The sequence below is a fragment of the Xiphophorus couchianus genome, chromosome 14 (genome assembly GCF_001444195.1).
Source record: "Xiphophorus couchianus chromosome 14, X_couchianus-1.0, whole genome shotgun sequence".
NCBI classification, from domain to species: domain Eukaryota; kingdom Metazoa; phylum Chordata; class Actinopteri; order Cyprinodontiformes; family Poeciliidae; genus Xiphophorus; species Xiphophorus couchianus.
This window is the reverse complement of record NC_040241.1, coordinates 20,755,269-20,780,793: the sequence shown is the minus strand read 5'-3', so window position 1 is coordinate 20,780,793 and position 25,525 is coordinate 20,755,269. Positions and strand designations below refer to the sequence as shown.

Sequence of the window (25,525 nt, the reverse complement as noted above, 5' to 3'; positions counted from 1 at the left end):
AACCGCCGCATCCTCTCTCTTTATTTCATTCAGGGCGTTCCCTAGTTACAATGCACATTTCATCTCTAAGGTCACACAGCTGCAACGTGATTCAGAGTTACACTGCATATCTTCTGGAACACATGTCCATGTACGATTAAACTAAAACAAGTTATACAGATTCACGCAATCTTTCATGTCAAGGGCACAGGAACTTCTTGCCAAGCGATTATCTGCTGAAACCGGCCGTAACCGCTCGCTTACTCAAAACATTCATGTCGACTGCTTCCTTCAGTCCTTAAATATAATGATTAGTATTTATATAGGTTATAATTTTAATTCTATCATGATCACAGCAGTGGTTTCAGGAAATCATTAAGACACAACAATGCAAAAAGGAAAATAATGATTGTTGAAAACCTCAGGTTTTATGATCTTTATACCGATGGTGAGCGTATGTAAACTTTAGAGTGGAACAAAACTCTTCAATGTCTTTATAATAATGTTGAATTATATAACTTTGGTTTGTTTATAACCTTAAATGTTCACCTTTTACCTCTTCAGCTTTTCCATCATGACAGAATGTATCTGCTACAGAAAAGTTAAAACCATCCCCAGCGTACAGAGAAACAAAAAGAGAAACTGACAGAATTTTTATTATTATTATTTTACCATCTGGAAGTGATTTGATGAAAGATCTTTGTTTAGTTCTCCAAGATTTCATCCAAAAACTTTGTTTAAAAGAGGTGATATTATTACTCCAAGTAACAGTATTGGCATATCATTTTATTATGTTTGCTGTTATTGACAATTAGAAATTATGAATGAGAACATTATGGCTTCACAGTATTTGCTCATATTCAACACAATACTATTACATTTTCATTTGCATTGATTAAAAAAGGTTTTACCCCATGAACCAGATGAGAAGTTATAGAAAACACATTTCCCAGGAAAGATCAGATTTATTCTCATTTTTAGCCACTAGGGGGCGGGAGTTGTAACTCCCACTAACCTACTGCTCAGCAGCTTTAGAGTTATGTCAGAAGGCAGTCCTTGTCTTTTCAGCTCCTCTTTGATCTGGAGAGGAAAAAACATAAAATCAGTTCTAAATTATATGAACAATAAGTCACACACAAAAAAACTAAACCACATTTTTATGCTAAAAATTATTGTGGAGTTTTGAATCAGATTTACAAATCCCTCAAGTAAAAATCATGCTTTGTGTTACATTATATAAGGAAAGTGAGTACATCCATTAATTTTCTTCCTGTTATCTGGTGTTGCGACTTCAGTAGGGAGTCCCAGAATGTGTCTACTCAGCATTATCTAGGATATCTGTTCCTTGTGTGACCTGTGGTTAGTAGAAGATGTTGTTCTAAAGCCTGGGTAAACAAATAAAGGAAACATGGTACGTCTATGTGTGTATGCGTGTTTCAGATCAGAGCTATAGCTTGGGGAAGCATTGTGTTGTTACTTTGTTCTCCTTGTATGCAAATATTTTGACATAATGTCAATCATCTTGTTTTAAAGTTTCCATGTCACCACAATCTCATTCTTTCAGTCACTACCCAAAGCTCGTGATCATAGATGAGGGAATGCAGATCGACCGACAAATCAAGAACTTCACCATTCAGCTATTTATCACCTCGATAAATGTGTAGCGTTCCCGCAAATCAGAAACAAAACTCTAGCTAAACCTGCTAGACTAGAATGAACCTGAATATCTTTAACATTGATGTGAAAGAGGTTACTGACCAGGTTCATGATGGTTGCAGAATCAGTCTCCATCAACAGTGTTGTTGAGATCATTGCATCCAGAGCCAAAACATAATCTAGCAGAACAGAGAGTCAACATTACTATTTAAAATAGAATAATAACAGAAAAAATTAAGTTTATACATAATATGTTATCCTCTATATCCTTTAGACATAGTCTATGCAAAAAATAAAGGAAGCCATAAGGTTAGGACCTTGGTAACAGTCTATATTTAACAGGTTTGGTGATGTTTTCTAACATAAACTTCTGTGACACTTACTTGGTCCTGGGTCTGGTGTTGCATTTGGGGTGGAGGACCTAAGAGGTGTAGTTGTTGTGGTGGGTTGGTTGGTTGTAGTTGGGAGCGTAGTTGTAGTTGGTGGAGGTGTAGTTTGTGGAGGTGTAGTTTGTGGAGGTGTAGTCGTACTCAGGCGGGAAACAGTTGCTATATAAACAGATAAAGCAGCAGATCAACATCAACATTATGAGTTTAGGAAAAACTTAATTCAGACCAAAGTGTTGATTTCCACTCACTGTTTCCAGTCGTCACAAAGACGCATCGAAGGTCAGACTGGTACACAGAGCCGGAGGAACTGGGGAGATAATTAGAGCAACAGCTTAGATGTTAAACTATTCATAAAATGACCAATTAATTCAGCTTAATGGATATTTAAAATGACAGCTTCTACAAATTTAAAGCAGCTGTCAATGCCAGAGGTGCATATTTTCAGAAAACATGGTTTTGATTCAGTTGTGATAAACCCAACTTTTCACCAGTTTCCTCCTCTTATTTTGCCAAAGTCTAGATTTTTAAAATACTACAAATGATCTATAAAGCTCTAATTGGTTTTGGGTCAAAATGTGTTTTCAAGAGGGAGGAGAGGCTATATATATTTTATTCATATGGTGCCATTTTATACCAAAATCATTTAACTGTTACCTTCAGTTGTTATGTAAACGGTTTATATAAAAAACAACTTAGAAGAAATTTGACTTTACATCATAGCCACATCTAAAATTGTCCTCTGTCTCTTTAAGAAGCTCCAAACCTTTTCCCACACTTTCACTTCATCACAGCAAATCTTCTCCATGATGCTGTTTACAACTTTACTTTAAGAAAAGCATTATGGTATTTTATAGCATATCATGTACCGGTAATTGTTACCTTCAGTTGTTATAAAAGTGCTACACATAGGAAAAATGACTTAAACTGAACGGGATTTATTATTTAAGTTGTTTTTAAATGCATTAATAAAATAAAACACTAACTTTGCTTGGACAACGAAGCAGAGAGGGTAGTTCAGTCCTCCGTCTCCGGCAATTGGTGTCCATGTCAGGGTGAAGTTTCCTGATCCTGATGAACTCTTGGCGGAACCTGGTGGTCCGCTGAACAGGAGCTCAGTGGTCCTTTAAGAAACAGGTGATAAACAGTTTGTTACACTGATATTTCCAAACTTTAACACCAGCACAAACAGCAGGTTTTATTGGCATTGGCAGCAAGTTTTCCATGTAATGCTTGGACAGTTGCTGTTTACTGTTTTTTAGGGGTTTTTGCTGTTGCTCATTTTCAGGTTCTGAGAAACTTTACCCCAAAAAATTACCTTGTTACATTAAATGCAAAACTGGATTTGAGTCATTTAATATGTCAGAGTAGCTTCAACTCCAGACTGTTTCTCCTGAGAATGTTGAAAAACCTTTATATCTGGAAGTTCCTGTATTAATCACTCACTCAGCCTGGGTTGCTTCTGCTCTGATGCTGATTTCTAGAGCCTGGTTAGCGTTGGATTTTATTGAACTCCATGTTCAGGAGTTGGAGGCAGAAACCTGGGCAGATATTCACCTTCTGTGCAGGACGGAGCTGCAGGATCCACTGGAAGAAAATAACAAAGAAACAAATTAATTCAAGCTGAAAGGAGCTGATCAGTTTGGTCAGTAAATAAAAGAAACTTCAGCTGTTAGTTGGAAGGAGAGTATTTAATGTGACCTGATATTTTTGGGGTCAACATTGGTTAAATTTAGCTTTGTTACATTTCTTTATGTACTTTGGGTGAAAAGGGTGATTCTCTGTAATAATCTGTAGTAATAATTGACATTTCAAATGTTACCAGCAGATTCAACATATTCGGCTCAAAAACAGACTTGTCTTGTCCAGAGCCGCTCTATGTGGTTCAAGTCAAACTCATCAATCTGTGCAGTTTTACCTCTGAAAACAAACTGAAAAGGGATGCTGCCAACGGCGATACTGGTAGTTTTCACTGACTGTACACCAGTATTGCCATCAGTTAGAGTGATGGTTTGTCTGGGAAAATCCTCCACCATCATCTGAACCGCATACGGACCTTCATTGCTGCTGTTAGTGGGACTGAATGACAGAGAACAAGACTGGAAGAGAGCAGAAAGGAGAAGAAAAAGAACCAAGTTAAAACTGAATCAGAGGATTAATCTATAAGATAATGATTATAGATTAAGTGAAATCTATTTATTGTCACGTTATTTTGAATCAGATGCAAATAAAAAAACAGTTATTCTGTGATCATTCAATAAGTAAATAAAAAATATAAAATAGATGACACAAATAGAAAATACAAGAAATGTATTCAGACTGAACTTTAAATGATTCATCTTTTTTCTCTTTTAACAATAAGGAGACCAAGACATTTTAATACAGTAAAGTGCACACCTTTAACAACAGTTATAAATGGTTGAGGCAGTCTGATGGTTCTACTTATGGTTGTTTTGTCTGATAGCAGCAGCTTAGAAAGTTTTGAGATGTGTGTAAGGAACCTCAGGAAATGTTCCGAGCAGATACTGGACACATTCAGCACTTCACAAACAAATCATTTTTCACCAATATTTTTATCTTGACTTGAAAACCACTTTGTGCTCAGGTTTTAAGAAAATCCAGACTAATTATTGTTACTGACTGAAAGCCCAGATTCTTTATTGTCAATATTTGACACTCACCGATGAAAGACTGAGGACAGACGGAGGAGTGCAGGTGTTACACTCTGGACCTGCTGCATATCTGCATCTAATGTCGTCTCCATCTGGATCAGAGACCAGCAGGTTGATGTTTCTCTGACAGTTTGAAGGAACTCTGACAGAAAAAGAAAACCACGCCTCTATCAGTTCTTCAGGTGTTTGCTTCATAATTTAAACCTGTCTGACTGGTTTTCCAGTGTTTATTCCCAACAAGACTTTGTTTTAATCATCACTGTGTTTTCTTGTGAAAATAACTCCTAGCGAGTTCAGCTAAGTTTTCTAATGATGAACTTTCTACAAAACACACTTGCCCCAATTTATTTTACATTTATTTATCAGATTTATCACATTACTTGTTTTAAAACATTACTGTTCACAATATTGGCAAAAGAAACAGCATCAGCTGGATTATCAAATTAAAAAAAATACTTTTGTAATCAGTAGGGGTGCACCGATTGCAGTTTTCTGGCCGATCACAGATTACCGATCTTTTAAAAAGACTAACTTACTGCTCCCGATTTTGGCTAATAGCATTTATTTTGTCTGAAATGTTGCTCAATATGCCAAGAAAGTTCTTGAATTGGCAACAATGGGGTGACTACTGTTAACTGTAAATGTGCAGACATGACCTGGTCGGACGGTTTGTCGGTCAAAACCTCTCTCACAGGACAAAAGAAAAGCACAGTGGTTGATTTTTAGATCTCTGCCAAGGTTAATAACATCAGTGGATAAATCGGCTGATCGCCGGTCTCCCAAGATGAAGGAAATCGGCACCGATAAATCGGTGCACCCTCGGTAATCAGCCTTGTATTTTTATGACGTTAATCATTTCTTTATGTACTTTGGGTGAAAAGGGTGATTCTCTGTAATAATCTGTAGTAATAATTGACATTTCAAATGTTACCAGCAGACATTTTTGCTTCATGTAACTTTCTGGTATTTTCTTTCCTTCTTTAATTTCCTCTGGATTTGTTTCAGTTCAGTTTCCTCTAATGATAAATTCTCTCCAAGAAACACTTTAGGAAATTTATTTTTTACTGATTTATGTGATCGATTATTTTAAATAGAATAATGTCAACATTATCAGCTGAATTATTGCATCAAGTAGTTATTTATATCACCAATCTTGTTTTTAAAATAACAAGAATACCTGTTTTGTTATATTTTTTTAAAATATGTCTTTGGCTTCATGTAACTCTCTGGTCTCAGGATGATTGATTCACAGAGTTTCATCTGAAAATGTTGAATAAGTAACAAAACATAATAATTTACTAATGTTGCAATCAATACAATCTGTTTACATGTGAAAAATTGCTAATGAGGAACAAAATTACCTGACTAGAGGGAGGATGGTGGTCTGGGGAGTTGAATTTGGTTTGTAGATGTCATAGCGAGTTCTGAAGTCATTGCTTATTCTTATTAACGGTGTTACAATCCCATTTCTGTTTTCTGTCCAGTTTGAAGAACCAACCCTGCAGTGGATGATGAGTTCAGCAAAGTTATTAGGAAATAATACAGCAAGACCAAATATCTAAAGACTGACAAGGCAGAATATGTTTCCACCAGCTGATCAAGACAAGTTTTCTTCCTTAGAAAACAGCAAAATCTAATCAATCCGAACGATGAATCTGACTTGGATTTCAGGATTTGGATCAGTCATCAGTTGAAATCTGAACATAGCAAAATATATTTCTATTTAATGATGAAACATACTCACCCAAAAAAGAATAGAAATGTTATTGGGCCGTAGCTATTGAAAATATAAACTCTTGTTTTTTGACACCATTCATTCCTGCTCGCATCAATTGCATAAAATGGTGGAGTGTTACAGTTTCCACCACATTGCAAAATGTCGACCTCCTGACATGAGCTGCCGCTCTCCGTAATGTGATAGGTTAGCTGTGAAAATAAAGTGAAGAGCTGGTAAATACATCTTTTTTTTCTTAATAAAGCTAACATAATATTCTACAAACAAGCTCAACTTACTACCAAGGGCTGAACGTCTCCAAAATAGTTGGTAATGATCGCACCATAATAAGCAGCTTGAGCTCCGCTGATGAGCAGCAGCAGAAACACAGACGACAACATGGTGACAGAGTGAAGCTTTTCTGAGAAAGACTGAAAGTTATTAGAGAGAAATGAAGTTATACTTCTACAGTCAGCCTCTGGGCCACACCCACTGCTCCTTTCTCGGAAGATTTACTGGTATGAGAAAAGTGAAGTTACCTGGAATGAGAAAAATATCTGATTGGTGAAAGATTACTGGAAAATCAAAATGTGAATTATGGTTTGCAGTAACTGGAAATGTCACAAACCTTTTATTCAGAGAGAGAATTTTATGTGTGAACAGATTTCAAAAGTCAACCAGTTCCACACAGTTCAGCAGCATCCATTAAAACCAGCACACTGAGTATCTGCTTTGTTATATAATACAATGTTTGTATTTTTAAAAAGGAATTATTAAGAAACGTCTTGGAAAAATATAAACTGAGAGATTAATTAAACACATTTAACACACATTTATTTTTGATTAACAAAATATTACTTCAAAACTCAGTCATGTAATTAATGTATTGTGTCAAAAGGTAATTTAGAATAAATATTTAAATCAGGTCCTGTTTGGTTGCTACTGTGTTATGAACATATTTGAAAACCTAAAAAATTTCAGTCAAGAAAGTCTGAAAATGGTGAAAATCTTAAACTTCAGGAAACATTTCTCTGCTGGGCTAAAATATCTTCTGATAATTAGACACTAGGTGGTGCTGTTGTACCAACTAAGCAACATCTCAGCAGGTGAAAGAGACTGTTGAACCACAGCCCTGGTTCAAGAGTTCATCTTTAGTAAATCAGAGCTACGTTATCGAGATACCTGATATGTAGAAAACCTTTCTGCTCAGCCGTTTTGAAATCAAAAAAGTTAATGTGCACACTAAGCCATATTGTGGTCCAGATGAGGAAGGATTACACTCAGAGAACTCCTGTTTTGGTTACAATTTTTTATTGCTCAAGCAAAGTAAAAAAACCAGAGAAAACACCAGTGCTTGCACAGATTCTGTTTCTATCCTATTTGACTCTGTGGCTGTGCAGCCGAAGGTTGTGGTTGGTGATCATAGCAGTGGTTTCAGTAAATTATTAAGACACAGCCATGCAAAAAGGAATAGATCTAATAAGTAGCACAAAACTCTTCAGCATCTTTATTATAATGTTTATTTATATAGCTTGACTTTGCCAAGTTCATTTATAACTATGACTTTTCCCCTTTCACCTTTTTAGCTTCCACATTACGACAGCCTTTGACTGCTTCAGCAGTTTACTCTAAACCCAAACAAAAAGCGAAAACCTGCAGCCAACAGTATCAAGAATCATAGCCAGCGTAAAGAAGAACAAGGAGTCGTTGATATAACTGAAAACTTTGAATTTAACATCTTGAAGTGAGTCTGGGATTATATGGAGACACCTATGTTACAGAGCTCAGTTATCAAATTATTATGTAAACTAACAACCAAGAGTTTATTTAGAAACTGTCTCTTAAAATACTTTATGCTCTTATGAGGCCAACTGAGAGTATGAAAATCTAATTTTACTCAGTTTGCCTTAATTAATGAAGAACTGTGAATATTCCAACTCCTTATGATTTATTAAAATAAGTATAACTCTATGAATCAAAGATTAAAGAAAACATTTTATTTCACATTCCCAGCCAAGATCAGATTCATTCTTATTTGTATCCACTAGGGGGCGATTTGCACTCCACCAATGCCTAGCAGCTCCACTATTATTCCTGCTGGCAGTCCTTGCCTTTGCATCTCCTCTTTGATCTGGAGAGAAAAAACGCATGAAATCAGAGCTACATTATATAAACAACAAGTCACACAAAACAAAACTAAACCGTATTTTTATGCTAAAAATTGAGCTTTGGATCTAAAGAGGCTCTTCACTTAGTAATTTTTTATGTAAAAATCATATTTTCAGTGCAGAAGACGAAAGTAAAACTCATCGTGAAGCAGCTGAACCTGTTAGACTAGCATGAAGCTGATTGTTCTCGATAACACTGACGTGAAGGAGGTTACTGACCAGGTTGAGGATGATTGCAGATTCATTCTTCAGTAACAGTGAAGTGGAAAGCTTTGCACTCAGAGCCAAAACATAATCTAGAAGCACAGAGAATCAACATCATGATTGACATTCGATTGTCAGCGGATGTCTTCCTGCGATTAGCAGGAATGCAACGAGTGGATTCTGGACAGGAAGACAACAACGAAACACTTGTCTCTTCCAGCAGTCGGTAAACTAGCTGACCAAACTCTCTGGAACTCTCCTTGGGTTGCCAGGTAACCGGTTTTGGTTGCTAGGTAACGGGCAAAAGTTTTTCAAACTGTTCATTTTCTGCACACAAGAAAACATGAACTTATTGCCAAATGACAGCTGATTGTTTTTTATTTTTACGCCCTTTGGCTGTTTGTAGAAGCAGTTGAGACCCATTTGGAAGTACAAAAACTTTCAAAGCATGAATTTTGCATTGGAGGTCCGCTTTAAGTGCTAAGTGTCCAGAACAAGGTGGAGTCTGGAAGAGAGGTGAGGAAACGACTGCAAGATGGTTGGAGTGGGTAGAGAGAAATGTCAGGTTTGATAAGAACGAAAGGAAAGGCGTGCTAACCAGCAGGGAGACCACATTTTATGGTGCAGAGGCCATAAACTACTGGAATATTTAGTAAGTATGGTCAGAACTAAAGTTATTAATAATATTCATAAAAATGAAAAGGAAAATATTGTGTTTGTTCAAGTTATTTGGATAGGAACTGTGAAAATAACTTTATTGGGGTCTCAATGAGACTGCTTCTCAATTTATTTAGAAAAAACATAAATGATAAATGGTCTGCATCTGTATAGGATTTTATGACTTAAGAGGACTTCAAAGCTCTTTATGCTTAAATTGGTAATTCATCTATTTACACACATATTCACATGCTGATGGGGGCGAGCTGCTGGATAGTAGCCACAGCTGCCTTGGGGCAGTTTGACAGTGATTTAATTTATTCAGCACCACCGGACCATCTGAGCACGACCAGCAGACAATTCGGGTGAAGAGTCTAAACCAAGTTCAACAATGACTGAGCTAGATATAAATATAATTTTATTTTTGTGACCAGGGGACTCAGAGAAACCACAAGATGAAGGGACCCATAAGACTTAGACACTTGGACTTATTTCATTGGTTAATAATAAAATGCTTCAGGTAATAGTCTTTATGCTCTCTAACATCAACTTCTCACACTTACATGATTCTGAGGCTGGTGTTGAGTTTGGGTTGGAGGATGAAGGAGGTCCAGTTGTTGAGGGTTGTGGAGGTGCAGTTGAGGGTTGTGGAGGTGTAGTTGAGGGTTGTGGAGGTGTAGTTGTGGGTTGTGGAGGTGTAGTTGAGGGTTGTGGAGGTGTAGTTGTGGGTTGTGGAGGTGTAGTTGTAGTTGGAGGTGTAGTTGTAGTTGGAGGGGAAGCTGTGACTGGACCTGTGGATGGAGCAGCAATGTTATTAGTTCAGGAGAAATCAGACTGACTTCAAATTAAAGACCAAAGTATTGATTTCCACTCACTGTTCCCAGCCGTCACAATGACGCATCGAAGGTCAGACTGGTAAACAGAGCCGGAGGAACTGGGAGGTAATTAGAGCAAAAGCTTAGATATAAAATTATTCATAAAACAACCAATCAATTCAATTAATCTAAGTATTAAAAAAGCAATGTCAACAAATCAATACAGCGTCTGGTAGAGATTCTGAATTTTAGGAAAAAATCTTATGATTATCAGTTCTTATTATTTTCCTCAGTCTTCTTCTCTTTCATTAAAATGTCCAAACTTGAATGTCTTTGACCTCAAAAATATTTGCTTTAGCATCTAAATCAGGCTTGTGTCCCAATAAGAGTTGATTCAAATGGCTAAAAACATGACAACCGTAAAAAAAAAAAGCATTCCTACTCTTTAAACTTTTCACATTTTGTCAAATTACCATCTAAAACTTTAGTATGCTGTTTGTACAAACTGCATCTAAAATGGATGATTTTAAAGTTTTCATCACTTTGGACTTTCATGCTTTACTTTTTTAAAACTGGAGGACCTTCAGATTTTATGGTGGAATTGTAGCTATTTTCCAACCGTTCATTTGATTTCTTAAAGCTCCCACACATTCAAGCTCTGTGCACAAATGAGATTTCATAGTCAAGTGTGCTGATTGTATATAGTCACTGCAAAAGCACAATATCTTATCAAGTAATTTTGATCTAGTTTCTAGTTAAATTATCTTGAAATAAGACAAAACAAAGAACTTGCTTTGAGTCATTCATTTCAAAATTTTGATGAAAAAGTATTTGTTCCATTGGCAAATTATTTCACTTATAACAAGACATTTCCCCCAAGTTAGAAGTAAAATAATCTGCCAGTGGAACTAGAAGCTTTTCATCAATGTTAAAGAATCGTTCACTCAAAACAAGCTCTTATTTCTTGCTGAAAAGGTATTTCTAAGTACTGCAGATGTAGACACTAGATCAAAAATACTTGGTAAGTTTTAGTGCTTTTGCAGTGTTTCTTGTGCCAAATAGATAAAAGCAGGTTTTATGAGTTAGATGCGTGCCTTTGCACCCGTCCTTGTCCACCAGATCTTTTCGAGCAGCATTCATCCATGCAACCGTTTCAGCTGACGCTCAACCCTATCAGCCCAGTCAAAAAAGTTTGATAAAAACTCTGTTTCCTGCTCACACTGATACTCGGAGTGAGACGGAGTATCGGTCGCACACCCCTACTCGGTGTGAGACCGAGTATTATTTAAGCAGTTTTTAAAGGCACTAATGAAATAAGACACTAACTTTGCTTGGACAACGAAGCAGAGATGATGATTCAGTCCTGCTTCACTGGGCGATGGTGTCCATGTCAGGGTGAAGTTTCCTGATCCTGATGAACTCTTGGTTAATCCGAACGGCCCGGAGAACAGGAGCTCCATGGTGCTTTAATAAATAGGAGAGACACGGTTTGTTAGATTGATATTTCCAAAACTTCCCCACCTGATAGGCATGACAGAATCCCAGATAGCAACAGATGCTAATTCAATGTTGAGTTATTGGTCGAAAAGGTCGATTGATTGGTGACTGATGGTGGATCAACCGTCAAACAATCATCCAATTCCAGCCAATTAGCTCATGTTGAACAGATGTGATTGAATCAATGTTGCTTTGGTTTTGAATACTAATGACTGAAATCCCAACGTCTAATCAATGTTGACTCAATGTTGAATCAATGTTGAATCAATGTTGAATGCTGTTTCGAGCGTTTAATCATTGGGCCAGAGTTCATCGTGTTTTAAATTAGGCACCACATGTTGAAATGAACCAATACTGATTCTTTAACTTTGATTCAATATAAAAGCAACAGATATGAACATGTAGATCCAAATTTAGATGATGGTTCAATCAACTTTGATCCAGCATCAGTTAACTGAACATGTCAGTCACCGACCACTTTTTCTATATTTTAAATGTCCGGCTTCAACATGGTTTTAATATTTCTGTCTAGCTGTATTTCACTCATATTTTGATATCTGGGATTGTTCATTGACACCACAGCAGCTTCAGAAGGTAATTTATTTCAACGTTTTCACTGTTTATGTCCAGGGTAAAAAAGAACTGTAACTTTTCAGGAGACTCCATTTTCTGAAGACTTTATGAAGTTCCTGTATTGATCACTCACTCAGCCTGGGTTGCTTCTGCTCTGACGATGATTTCCACAGTCTGGTTAACGTTGGTGTTGATCTGATCTCCGTTCTGTGGAGTTGGAGGCAGAAACCTGGGCAGATATTCACCTTCTGTGCAGGATGGAGCTGCAGGATCCACTGGAAGAAAATAACAAAGAAACAAATGAATTCAAGCTGAAAAGAGCTGGTCAGTTTGTCACTAACTCAAACAAACTCCAGCTGTTTGTTGGAAGGAGAATATTTAATATAATCAGATATTTCTCTGGCTCATTGATTGTTAAATTGAGTTTGGTAACATTACTTCATCGGTGAAAAGTTTGATTCTCTGTGTTAATTTGTAACCCTGAGTTGATATTTCAAAGGTTTACTAGTAGATTGAACATATTCAGCTAAAAAGCAAACTTTTATAATTCATTCTAGCTCTATGTGGTTCAAAAGAAGCTCAAACTCTGCAGCTTTACCTTTAAAAACAAACTGGACAGGCATGGTGCTGATGGAGTCGCTGGCAGTTTTCATCACTTGTAAACCAAAGCTATTAGTCAGAGTGACGTTCTGCCTGGGAAAATCCTCCATCACCATCTGAACCGCATATGGACCTTCATCGCTGCTGTTAGTGGGACTGAATGACAGAGAACAAGACTGGAAGAGAGCAGAAAGGAGAACAGAAAGATCCAAGTTAGAGAAGGTCATTTTATTTAAAATCACATTCAACAAAACATGACAGTCTTCCTCTGGGATCATTCAGCAGATTGGTAAATGAAAACTATTTATTCACAGACTAAGCGAACTGCGTCTCCCAGCTGGAGAAATCAAGGGCCGTCTTTGGAGATGCACATGCATTTTGGTCCACATTTTTCTTTTGACTTCCTGGCCAGAAAAGACGACTCTTTCAAACCTTCAAAGTGTGAAATGGAGGACGTTTACACGCTGTCTGTGTGTCCAGATTTATCATTTTTGTCAAATCTCTGAACATCATTTGATCAGAGTGACTGAGATCAACACGTAGCAAGAGATCATTTTAAAGTATCTGGGCTGAAACTAGATAAGATCATTTAGTCAGAAAATATGTACGTTCCTTTTGTCTTTTTTATCAGTAGCTAAATTGCATGTCAGCAGTTAGAGAAAGAAGGTATTTGCAGGATATTTCAGTTTAAAGAAGTACTGGTTTGTTAATTTTCAGACCTAAGCAGAGTTGGGTAGTAACTAGTTACATTTACTTGAGTATCTTTTTTGAAAAAACTTACTTTTAGGAGTATTTTTTACAACGCTGTACGTCAGTAATTTTATTTTGAAGTATTTCTACTCTTTCTTGAGTAAAATTTCTGGATTTTCTACCCACTGAATGAAAACAAACATGTTTTAACCACAGATTCACCAGACTCACACATGCAGGTCTTGTTAAAAGTTTATCAGTTTTTTATTTTTAAAAAAAAAACTGCTTCAGAAAAACAATTATTTTGTCTGATTGTGTAATTTTATAATTATCTCATTTATATGAATCATTTCGGTCTTTAAAATATCAACATTTCCACATAAGTTTATATTATATTTTTAAAATAGTAAGAAAATCCAGACTTACTAGTGTTAAATTTAATACTTACAGATGAGAGGCTGAGGAGAGACGGAGGAGTGCAGATGTCACACTCCGATCCAGCTGCATATCTGCATCTAATGTCGTCTCCATCTGGATCAGAGACCAGCAGGTTGATGTTTCTCTGACAGTTTGAAGGAACTCTGACAGAAACAGAAACATTTCAACACAGAAGGGAAGAGCAGCCAAAAAATGTACTTAAGAGAAACCGCATTTGGTAAAATGTCTACTCAAGGACTAACTGATCAAATTATCAATCAGGTAATATTTTAAAAGCACATCATCAGACAAACCAAAATATAAAGTTAAGTGGAAATATTGGTGTTTTAAAGATGAAAATAACAATAATTTATATGAGCAACAAAAAAATAACAAAACCAAGTAAAAGAAAATGTTCCAAATCAGTTTCTTTCAATTAGAAACTGATGAAACTTTAACAAGAACTGCAGATGTGTGTCTGGTGAATTTGTGGTTAAAACATGTTTGTTTTTCATTCAGTAGGTTGAAAATCCATAAAGTAACTCCTGAAAATGTTATTGAGTAGCTACTACCAATTCTGCACGTCTATCCGTCCTTTCATGGATTGACTGGTTCTGCAGGGTTTATCTTCCCAAACCACTTTAATTGTTTCTAATCTGTTTTCTTTAAAACTGTCTCAGTTTAGTTTTCTCTAATGATAAAGTCTCTCCTCAGAACACAATCAAATGTATTTTATTCCGATTTATCTGATTAACTGCTTCGAATAGAAACACTTTGAAACAAAAGCATCAACATCCAATTTAAAAAAATAAGAAACGTTTGTGACTGATCTTTTATTTTTATGACAATAATCATCTTTTCTTCAATTAACTCTAGTTTCTTCTTCAGGACTGAGTCACAGTTTCATCTGCCAACGCTGATAAAGATTATGAAGCAAATTATAAAAAGGTAATCATTTAATATCAACATTTAACTGTCTGTAACAAGCTCTGTTTTTAATTTATCATTACAAATGATAAGCAGAATTACCTGACTAGAGGGAGGATGGTGGTCCGGGGCGATGAGTTGGGTTCGTTGATGTCAGACCGGTTTCTCAAGTCAAACTGCAAAACTGCTTTCGATGATACAATCCCATTTCTGTTTTCTGTCCAGGCTGAAGTACTGACCCTACAGAGGATGATAGTCAGATGTTCTGAAATGTTACAGAAAAACAATGCAGAAACACCAAATCTCTAAAGACAGAAGATATTTCCATTATTCTAAAAAAAAAAAACCTGAAAAACCCAAATGAGCCCAGCTGATGAATTTGTCTTGTTAGAGTTTAGGATTAGATTACAATCTGAATAAAATAAATTATATTTCCATTTAAAGTTGAAGTGGACTTACGATTGATCTAACGTATCCAGGTATGGATAATAGAAAGTGCCAGTATATCCTTTCTGACACCATTCACCTCCGATTTCATCGATTGAATAAGTTGGTACATTACAGTATCCATTACAAGTCTGAGTGTTGAACTCTTCACAGGAGTTGTAGCTCAACTTAAAGTCATATGGTACCTGTGGATTTACAGTGAAGAGTTGGTAAATAGGTCATTTTTCCTGGAAAATACTAAAACAGTATCTATAAAGAAGCTCAACTTACTGCGTATCCACTTGGCTGAAGGTTTCCAAAAGCGTAGTTGAAGACAACACCATAAAAAGAAGCTTGAGCTCCGCTGATTAACAGCAGCAGCAGCAACACAGGTGGCAACATGTTGACAGAGTTAAAGTCTGCAGAGTAAAACTGAAAGTATTCAGAGACAAATGAAGTTATACTTTCACAGACAGTGTCTGGTTCACACCCCCTGTTCCGTTCAACAACGGTCTAACGGTATGCATTAGCACAATGGACCAGGATTTCACCTGGTATGAGGAAAATGATGGCTGACAGATTACATTCTAAGAGCGAATCATTATGTGGAGTAACAGGAAAAGTCACAGTTTGCTTTGGAATGTGAATTCATTGAGAGAAGAGAGAGAATTTTTTCTGTGAACAAAATTCAAAACAAACATCTTAGATTCATAGCGACAGGTAAATACTTAGTGGCATCCATTAAAACCAGCTCACAGAGCAGCTTCCTTTGTTACATAACAATGTTTATGTCATTAGACGACTGAGACAACTTCAAAGTGAGTTAAATTTAATTACAAACATTTATTTAAACAACTTAAAACATTGTGTCAAAAAATGTTAGTTCAAAAATAAAACATTTGTGTTGCATATTTGTAAATCTAAATAATTTCAGAGAAGAAAGTCGGGCAAAAGTGAAAATATTAAACTTCAGGAAACATTTGACTTCTGGGATAAAATACCTTCTAATCACTAGACAGTAGGGGGCGCTGCTGTAGCAACTGTTTCAGTCGCTTTTATTCAGGATGTTTTTACAAACGCAGGTGAGAGACGGATTGCATAGAAACCTTTATCCTCTTCAGCCTCTATTTGCATCCAAATAAAAAGCGAAAACTTGCTGTCAAAGTCATCAAGAACCTCCACAGAGAAAAGAAGAAGAAAGAGACTTTGACATAATTCTAAGAAGAGCAGAAAAAAATATTTTCTCTGGGATTTAGGGACTTAAAATGCCACAAAATATGTTTGGCTACATCACCAAAATTTTATCCAAAACTGTCTTTTAAAAGACTTGATGCTACTAATTGGTATCATATAATTTCATAAATAATATGAATCAGAGCATTCTGACTTAATGGGACCAAATGACAGACTGAAGAATATTTTAAATATCAAACCATGTTAAATCAACCAGGATAAAGAAGTCGCTGTTTTCTTTCACAATCTTTACAGATAAAAGAAACTAAAGCAAAAAAAAAAATCCCTGTTATACATAATAAAAATACATCTTCACTATTTATCAATAAGTGTAAAAAAATTATATGATATTAAGGTCAATAAAATCCCCACAGCCATAAATGTTACACATGGAAGACGGTAATAAAGAAAAACCAAACCCTCAGTAAATATCTGCCTTAATAAATACTTCAGGTGACATTAATATTGATTTTATTCACTTTTTCTTCTGTTCATTATCTTATTATTAATAACTAATAAACAAGTCTAGAAATTATCTGCATTTTATAAAGATTTTCACACAGAAATAAAAATTCACTCTACTATTTCTGCTTATTGCAATAACTAATTAGTCCCACTTTCCCACCATAGGCCTCTAGATTTAAAACACATCAAATCAGTAATATTGTACAGAATGGATCAGATTCATTCTCATTGTTAGCCACTAGGGGGCGGTTAGTTATTAACCTTCACTGAACCGTGGCTCAGCAGGCGGACCTTTATGTCTGGAGGCAGCCCTCGTCTGATCAGTTCATCTTTAATCTGCAGAAGAAAACATGAGATGAATGTGAGATACAGTCAGTGGTGAATTATAAAATATACTGAACAGAATCTGATTAAGGTACAAAAATATGTCTTTTGCATTCCTTGTTCTTGTGTGTGATTTTATACTACTATCGTGTTCAAAATAAAGTTTCATTTCATTAACATTAAAAACATCAGGATTTAACTGCATCACTGCAGGTGATCACTTTGGGTTATGATTCGACATTTTGGGTAAATTAGTTTGGGCTGAACTCAAAGTCCAGAACATCACTGACCGCTTTCTCGATTTCATCCTTGTTGTCTTTCAGTGACAGCGTAGTCGAGATCTTCAGCTTCAGAACCGTAAGACGAGCTGGAAGAACAAGAGATCAACATAGTATAAAGAACAACTTCCTGTTACTTTCACTCCTGTTTTCATCCTACTTACATGTTTTAGGAGGAGGACTTGTAGGTTCCATGGAGGGTACTGGGATAAAAACAGCAGAAACATCATGAGTTTGGAAAATAACAAATAAAAATAGATTAAAGATTTAAAAGAAAGAAATGACTCACCGTTTCCAACCGTCACAATAACACATCGAAACTCAGACTGGTAGATAGAACTGGAGGCACTGGGGAGATAATTTAGCACAAGAAATCTTAATATCTTACTAAATAACTAATTAGGTGCACATGTGCAATAAATTATGTCACTGTTATCAGACAGACCCAGTATGAATATGGACAACAGTCTAACATTTTATATTCTGAACATAGGATGCACCAGTTTACAAAATGAACTATTAAAAGTTATTTGTGAAAGTTTTAATAATGCAATGAAATAATTTTGTATTGATCCACTTTTCTGTTTAGAGTTAAATAACCTTTTTTTGTTTGGTCAATTACATTTACTTGAGTAACTTGGGGAAAAAATTACTTTTAGGAGTATTTTAACTATTCTGTACTTTTTACTTGAGTAATTTTATTTTGAAGTATTTCTACTCTTACATGAGTAAAATTTCTGCATTTTCTACCCACTGAATGAAAAACAAACATGTTTTAACCAAAAATTCAAGATGTTTTATCTTCACTGGAGTAAAAATGTTGAAGTAGTGCTACTCTGACTTGAGTTAGATTTTTGGGTTCTCTACTGTCTCTGTTTGCAGATGATCTGGTGTTGACTGGTGAAACTGAGATTAAGTAGCAGAAAACGTTTGATATTTTGAGAATACATCATATTTCTGATTCACATTTACCCACTGGGTCTTTGCTAACGACCCAAATGACTCTTGAGTATGAATGTGGATAAATGGCTAACATTTATAAACATCTGAAACCAGGATTTGTTTCCCTGTAAGGAAACAGTTTATCTTTAAATCTTAGTTCCCAATTTGAACACATAATTATTTGCTGCTTTTAGCTCCTTTATATTTTGGGTAAACAGTGTGAAAACATTAAGTTTTGTTTGTTCTCTTTTGTGTATTTTGAAATTATTTATTATTCATCGGATCAGATACTGACTTTGCCTGGACAACAAAACAGATGGGATGGCTTTCTTCATCATCAATGGCAGACGGCCTCCATCTCAGGGTGAAATATCCTGAACCAGATGAACTTTTGATCATCTTGATCGGTCCGCTGAACAGGAGCTCAGTGATCCTTTAACACATCAGGAAACACATCAGTCTGTTTGGTTATATGTGCAAAATGCCCTCAGACCAGCCTTAAAATTATATTCAAAATATTTTCAACATGAAAACTTACTTCTGATTAGAAACAATATTTATTTTCTACTCACACAGACTGAGTCGCCTCTGCTCTGATGTTGATTTCTATCGTCTCATTAACGTTTATGAAGAACTGAGCTCCATGTTCAGGAGTTGGAGGCAGAAACCTGGGCAGATATTCACCTGCTGTGCAGGACGGAGCTGCAGGATCCACTGGAGCAATGCAGGGAAAAATAATTCAGATAAACTAATGAAACCTATTAAAAATGGTTTGTCTAAGAGACAACTCTGCAGCTTTTCAAATGATGAACACAGTAAAGTTACTCAGTAGCACAGGTGCATTTTTGTTTTGTTAGAATTGTAAAAGTCTGATGTCTTTCAATGATATTTATAATTTAAAATTGACAGATACTGAAAGGACACCAAATTAGAAAAATGATTGACTCTATTGTTGCTCTTTGTGAGGTAAAACAAGCTGATTGATGTATGAAATCAAACCTTTGAAAACAAACTGGACAGGGATTCTGCTCATAGAACTGCTGGGGCTTATCGACCATGTTGAACCATCGTAATAAGTCATAATGATGGTCTGACTGGGAAAATCCTCCATCACCAGCTGAACTGCATATGAACCTTCATCACTGCTGCTGGTTGGACTGAATGAAAGAGAACAAGACTGGAAGAGGACAGAGAGAGAAATCAAAGATTTAACATCATCACATTATGGGTTTTATTTGTGTTTTTTGTTCATTCTAATAATATTTGTTTTCATTTCAATTAATTAGCAGATTCTGCATGAGTCATTAATATTCATTCATTAACTGACTATACCGGTACTTTTTGTATTTTTTTCTCTTTCTCACTCAGTGTACAATTGCTGTGTATCTTGGACTGTGATGTTGTATAATAAATAAGTATTCCTTCAATATATAAAAAAATCTAATCTCTAGAAGAGGAGATAATATCATAATCAGTTCAGGGTTCATTTTAGAGACCCGCTTGTTAGACAAACATTTTCTGTAAAAGAAAACAAAACTAACAAAGAGTTTGACATAAATCGACAAATTGAGGAATAATGTTTCATTTCAGTCATTTATGGTTAGTTACAGAATCAGTAAATTCTGCTTAGTAACCTTTGAAAACTAGATTTTGTTTTCCTGTAACCCGACACCAACATTTATTACTCACTGATGAGAGACTGAGGACAGGTGGAGGTGTGCAGGTGTGGCACTCCTGGATGTCAACTGCATATCTGCATCCAACATGATCTCCATTAGGGTCAAAGGTCAACAGGTCAATTTTCCTCTGACAGTTTGAGGGGACTCTGAGAGAACCAGAAACACAAACATCATGAAGTCACACCTGAAAACAAACAAATTATTTTATTTGCATCGGGAATCTTCAGAATCTTGACTTGTATTTTTCTGTTCTTTCCATCCTTGTTTGGTTCTTCAGCTTCTGTCTAAACATTGTTTCTATGTTTAAGGGTCAAATGGTACCTTTGCTGAGGATGTTTGATTTTAATCTGCTTCAAATTTTAATAACAAAACCTCAAGATTTGATCTTATCTGTGAGTAATTTTAAATGAAAGAGTCAAATCACGAATATTATAAAAAAAGCCATGCATTCAGATGTGGACATTTTTTAAATGTTAAAGTTTAAAAACACAGAGCAAAAGACAAACATTAGTGTCAACAAAAGACATTAAAGGTTTCAGGTACTTTTTGGCATGATATAAAAACTGAATTACCTCAGAACAGGGATGATGCTGGTCTGAGGTGATGAGTTTGTTCTGTTGATGTCGGATCGTTTTCTCAGCTCACGAAGCATCATAGCTTGTACATTTGAAGCGTCGTTTCTGTTGTCTATCCAGGTTCCCACAACCCACCTGTCAGAGAAGATATTAGAAAGGTTCACAGAAAACATTACAGGACAACAGACCAGAAAACTGATAGAAAAATGTGTCTCTTCTTGGCAACAACTGAAAACTTTGTGTATTTTTGTATGATGTTGAGATTCAGCCACCCAGTCCAGTATGAGGCAAAATCCGCACTTGTCAACTTCTTGGTATCGGTAAACTCTCCCAGACACCATTCAACTCTGATTTCATCGATCTCATTCGTACAGCCAGAACAAGACCATGAATCAGTCTCCTCACATGAGCTGAAGCTCAACTTAAAACGTTCCACAACCTGCAGATCCAAAGTGTGCAGCTGTTAGGTACAATTCAACTTTTTAAAAAAGGAAAATGAAAGAATAAAAGAATCTCAACTTACTGTAAATCTGTCTCCTTGTACGTCTTTAGTGGTGTATGAAAGCACAGCACCATAATAACCAGATTCTGTCTGGCTGATTATCATCAACAGCAGCAGCACAGAGAGCAACATGATGACTGAATCGGTTCGGCCAAACGAATGTCGGATCATCAGAGACAGGTGACTTCATACAGTCACTGTTCCAGTTATGACAGATATATTTTATGGTCCACGTCTACATAATGGACCTCCAAACATCAGATGGTTGGGTAATAACAATCAGACATAAGAAACAAAGGATCTCCAGAAAATGCAGAAGTAATAAATCTTTCATTACACCAAGCAGGCGACACATTTGGCATCCAAAACAAATTCTACTATTATTTCAGCCTGAGGTCTTTTATGCTCCTGCAGCTCTGCAGGGTTAAATATTATCTCTCCTGGTCAGTTTGTCTAGGCAAATTAAAGATGCTCGCAAACAGAAGAATAGCAGAGCTGTGGGCACTTCTGGTTTCATCAGATGAAAACAGCATCATGGAAAATCTGACATAAAACAATCATTTTCAGACTCCACTCTGGTTAGTGGTTCATTTTGAGTCATTTATTTATTTATACAACTTCTTTCAAAGAATCTCAATATGATTAATCCATTTTATTTAATGCCCCACTGGTGCTCAGCCCACATGGGTTTATAGACTCTCTACATACAAAACATGCAAAGCAAAATGGCTGCATACGAATCACGAGCTCCACAGAAATACCATTACATTTTCAACTCAACCAGGATAAAGAAGTCGCTGTTTTCTTTCCCAAGCTTCACAGAGAAAAGCAACTAATGCAAAAACATCCCTATTATAGATAGCAAATATCCATCTTCATTATTTATCAATACATGCAGAAAATGACATGATATTAAGGTCAATAAAAACCTCACAGGTATAAATGTTACACATGGAAGATGGTAATAAAGAAATACCAAACCCTCAGTAAATAACTGCCATAAATATTGATTTTATTCACATTTTTGTCTGTTCATTATCTTATTAGTAACTGATAAACAATCATAATTTATCTTTTTGAAGTATGCATATTTTATATAGATTTTCAAACAGATATAAAATTTCACTTTGCTTTTTCTGATTAATGTTATGACTAAGTTTAGTCCCATTACCTAAGACAACCATAAATTTCCTGAATTTAAAACAGATAAACCCGGCCATATTTTACTGCATGGATCAGATTCATTCTCATTGTTAGCCACTAGGGGGCGGTTAGTTATTAACCTTCACTGAACCGTGGCTCAGCAGGCGGACCTTTATGTCTGGATGCAGCCCTCGTCTGATCAGTTCATCTTTAATCTGCAGAAGAAAACATGAGATGAATGTGAGATACAGTCAGTGGTGAATTATAAAATATACTGAACAGAATCTGATTAACATTAAAAACAGAATTTGACATTTGAGTGAAATGTGTTTGTGTTAAAGTCCAGAACATCACTGACCGCTTTCTCGATTTCATCCTTGTTGTCTTTCAGTGACAGCGTAGTCAAGATCTTCAGCTTCAGAACCGTAAGACGAGCTGGAAGAACAAGAGATCAATTACTTTCACTCCTGTCTTCATCCTACTTACATGTTTCTGGAGGAGTCGCTATGAAAGGTACTGGGAAAACAGCAGCAGAAACATCATGAGTTCAGGAAATAACAAATGAGAATAAATTAAAGACGTAAAAGAAAGAAATGACTCACAGTTTCTAACCGTCACAATGACACATCGAAGCTCAGACTGGTAGATAGAACTGGAGACACTGGGGAGATAATTTAGCACCAAAACTTTAATATTAAACTCCTTTTAAAATGGCCATTAAAATATTTTACAAATAACCATAAAGGAGACATGCAAAATCTACTTTTGTCAGTAATTAAATAATTTTTGTGTGTACTTTGAGTGTCTAGGCTTGCAAAAAATGTAATTTATTCTCTCCTGGTGTTGCATAGATATTTTTATATTTGTTATGGGTTGTATTTTTCTGTCTGTTAATTTTGCTCTATTGCGTTTAACATTTTTTTGGCGATGATTTCACCACATTTGCTGTGGAACTGCTAAACAAGGCTTCCAACTAATCAGTTCTATGAATCCGCTTTTTTTTTCCACACACTGATTTTGTCGTCCAATTCAGTTATGTCAAAGTTGCAGGTAAACAAGTCAAAATATTCAATTATAGAGTGAATTAATGCAGAGGATTCCTTACATCGCCTCCCAGCATCAGAACCTCTTCAAATGTCTGATTATGTTTTCCTTTTTTCTGTAGAGTTTGTTTTTGGAGATCTTATGGATCACTGCTTCAGAAACTTTCACCAGAATCAAGAGGGATTTTCAGGAAGACATTTTCTATCACTGAAGATGAAAATTATTTTTTTACTTTTGTATGTAAGTGCATTTTAAAACACATACTTTATACTTTTATTTAAGTAAAGGAGTTACTATTACTAGATAAGTATCTGTAAGAGTCTTATGTGGAGAATGTGAAGACTTCTGACACCTTTTCAGATCAGATACTAACTTTGCCTGGACAACAAAACAGATGGGATGGCTTTCATTATCATCATTTTGACTGACAGACGGCGTCCATCTCAGGGTGAAATTTCCTGAACCAGATGAATTCTTGATCATGTTGACCGGTCCGCTGAACAGGAGCTCAGTGATCCTTTAACACACAGGAATCACATCAGTCTGTTTGGTTATATGTGCAAAATGCCCTGAAATCAGCCTTATAAATTGTCTTCAAACTTCTCTGATTGCAAAACACAAGTTTGTCTACATCATCCATGCAGGTTTTTATGTTGCTGCAAATTTGATCTTCATCACAACAGTAAAGATCAAATTTCAGATTTTCACCTTGAATTATTTAGAAGCTTATCTCTGATTAGAAACAATATTTATTTTCTACTCACACAGACTGAGTCGCCTCTGCTCTGATGTTGATTTCTATCGTCTCATTAACGTTTATGAAGAACTGAGCTCCATGTTCAGGAGTTGGAGGCAGAAACCTGGGCAGATATTCACCTGCTGTGCAGGACGGAGCTGCAGGATCCACTGGAGCAACGCAGGGAAAAATAATTCACATAAACTAAAGAAACACATTAATAATGGTTTGTCTAGAGTCTAGACAGATAAGTGGACAGTTAGTTTAAAAGATAAATTCAGTGAAGTTACACAATTGGTTCATCTGATCCGTTTTTATGATAAATGATCTTGTTGCTTTAGATTTCTGAGAAATTTCAGAGAAATGTAAAAGTCTGATGTCCTGTAATAATCTTTAGTTATTGATCAACTTAAAACAAACAAATACTTATTGGCAGTGGTGGGCTGTCAGGGCTAAAAGACAGCTAGCTTTAGGAATTTGAAAAGAAAAAGTGTAAAATGTTTTAATCATATTTAATTTTATCTATCATTTAATTTTTACTCTACAAACGAGCTGCTTATTGTTATTATTGAGGTTTCACTTTAATTTCCTACTTTAACGTGCCTTAAACGCATCTGGTGAGCAGCTCCACCTCAGCTTCAGCTACCCCTTCTTCAAAGATGCTGTGCAACAGGCCTGGTCAACATGCAAGGTCCACAGGCCAAGCTGAAGGTGCAGAGCTTCCCCTGCATCTCCCTCACTGTAGCTAACTTGGTAATTACAAAATGGCATCCGCTTCACCTCCGTTGACTTATTTGCAAACTCGCCTTTTTCAAGAAGCTCTCTTACGGATAAAATAGAAATAACTAAAAATGGAAAATCCATACCTTACCTGGATTCACTAACACAGACCAGTAAGAACTTTGTAAGGCATGTTAAAGACTGTATCTATGAGCGCTGCGAGTGGCTAACAGCTAGCGCTGAGCACAACAACCTGTGGATTTTATTAACAAGTAGTGGGCGAGGGTTACTTTTCTGTTACATTCTCATACAAGCTTTACTTTATATTTTTTCTTTTAATTGTTCACGTGCTATTTGAGCAGTTTGGATTAATGTTGAGATTAACAGGGGAAAAGTTTTGCTTAATTGCTGTCTGTTCAATTATGTGCGCAAAATATACATTAATATATTGCTTGATCTGCATTCTTGCTTTACTTGGTGTTTTTTTTTATTATTTTCATATT

General features: G+C 36.0%; 4 protein-coding genes across 6 annotated transcripts in view; all 4 read right to left on the bottom strand.

The window, feature by feature from the left end:
• Positions 1-744: 744 nt before the first annotated feature.
• LOC114157887 (mucin-5AC-like) lies at positions 745-6,808 on the bottom strand. The gene is made up of 9 exons (XM_028039057.1): positions 6,710-6,808; positions 4,703-4,816; positions 3,999-4,120; positions 3,468-3,533; positions 3,008-3,145; positions 2,273-2,331; positions 2,019-2,183; positions 1,738-1,814; positions 745-1,059 (listed from the first exon to the last, which is right to left on the bottom strand). Exons 1-9 carry the CDS (start codon positions 6,806-6,808, stop codon positions 964-966), a joined length of 936 nt encoding a protein of 311 aa, XP_027894858.1. The 3' UTR covers positions 745-963.
• Positions 6,809-7,699: 891 nt separating this feature from the next.
• Positions 7,700-15,819, bottom strand: LOC114157950 (flocculation protein FLO11-like). The gene is made up of 11 exons (XM_028039226.1): positions 15,673-15,819; positions 15,415-15,587; positions 15,058-15,195; positions 14,060-14,192; positions 12,920-13,097; positions 12,455-12,596; positions 11,578-11,715; positions 10,312-10,370; positions 10,000-10,227; positions 8,795-8,871; positions 7,700-8,538 (listed from the first exon to the last, which is right to left on the bottom strand). Exons 1-11 carry the CDS (start codon positions 15,781-15,783, stop codon positions 8,452-8,454), a joined length of 1,464 nt encoding a protein of 487 aa, XP_027895027.1. The 5' UTR covers positions 15,784-15,819; the 3' UTR covers positions 7,700-8,451.
• Positions 15,820-16,953: 1,134 nt separating this feature from the next.
• On the bottom strand, positions 16,954-21,531 carry LOC114157953 (uncharacterized). 2 transcript variants are annotated; one of them, XM_028039230.1, is made up of 11 exons: positions 21,401-21,531; positions 21,150-21,316; positions 20,875-21,012; positions 20,313-20,448; positions 19,623-19,800; positions 19,196-19,337; positions 18,919-19,056; positions 17,971-18,029; positions 17,846-17,884; positions 17,694-17,770; positions 16,954-17,415 (listed from the first exon to the last, which is right to left on the bottom strand). In XM_028039230.1, exons 1-11 carry the CDS (start codon positions 21,509-21,511, stop codon positions 17,329-17,331), a joined length of 1,272 nt encoding a protein of 423 aa, XP_027895031.1. In that variant the 5' UTR covers positions 21,512-21,531; the 3' UTR covers positions 16,954-17,328. The 2 variants fall into 2 exon arrangements, with proteins under 2 accessions (XP_027895031.1, XP_027895032.1); XM_028039231.1 differs by lacking the exon at positions 17,846-17,884.
• Positions 21,532-22,031: 500 nt separating this feature from the next.
• LOC114157948 (uncharacterized threonine-rich GPI-anchored glycoprotein PJ4664.02-like) overlaps positions 22,032-25,525 on the bottom strand; it is a 43,041-nt gene continuing 39,547 nt past the window's right edge. The window contains exons 6-10 of one of the 2 annotated variants that reach the window (XM_028039221.1): positions 24,331-24,472; positions 23,940-24,083; positions 23,125-23,183; positions 22,881-22,957; positions 22,041-22,737 (exon numbers count right to left, since the gene is read on the bottom strand). In XM_028039221.1, the coding sequence (XP_027895022.1) occupies positions 22,651-22,737; positions 22,881-22,957; positions 23,125-23,183; positions 23,940-24,083; positions 24,331-24,472 (509 nt within the window). In that variant the 3' untranslated portion in view covers positions 22,041-22,650. Of the gene's footprint in view, positions 22,738-22,880; positions 22,958-23,124; positions 23,184-23,939; positions 24,084-24,330; positions 24,473-25,525 lie in introns of both variants that reach the window. The other variant, XM_028039212.1, reaches the window with a different exon arrangement.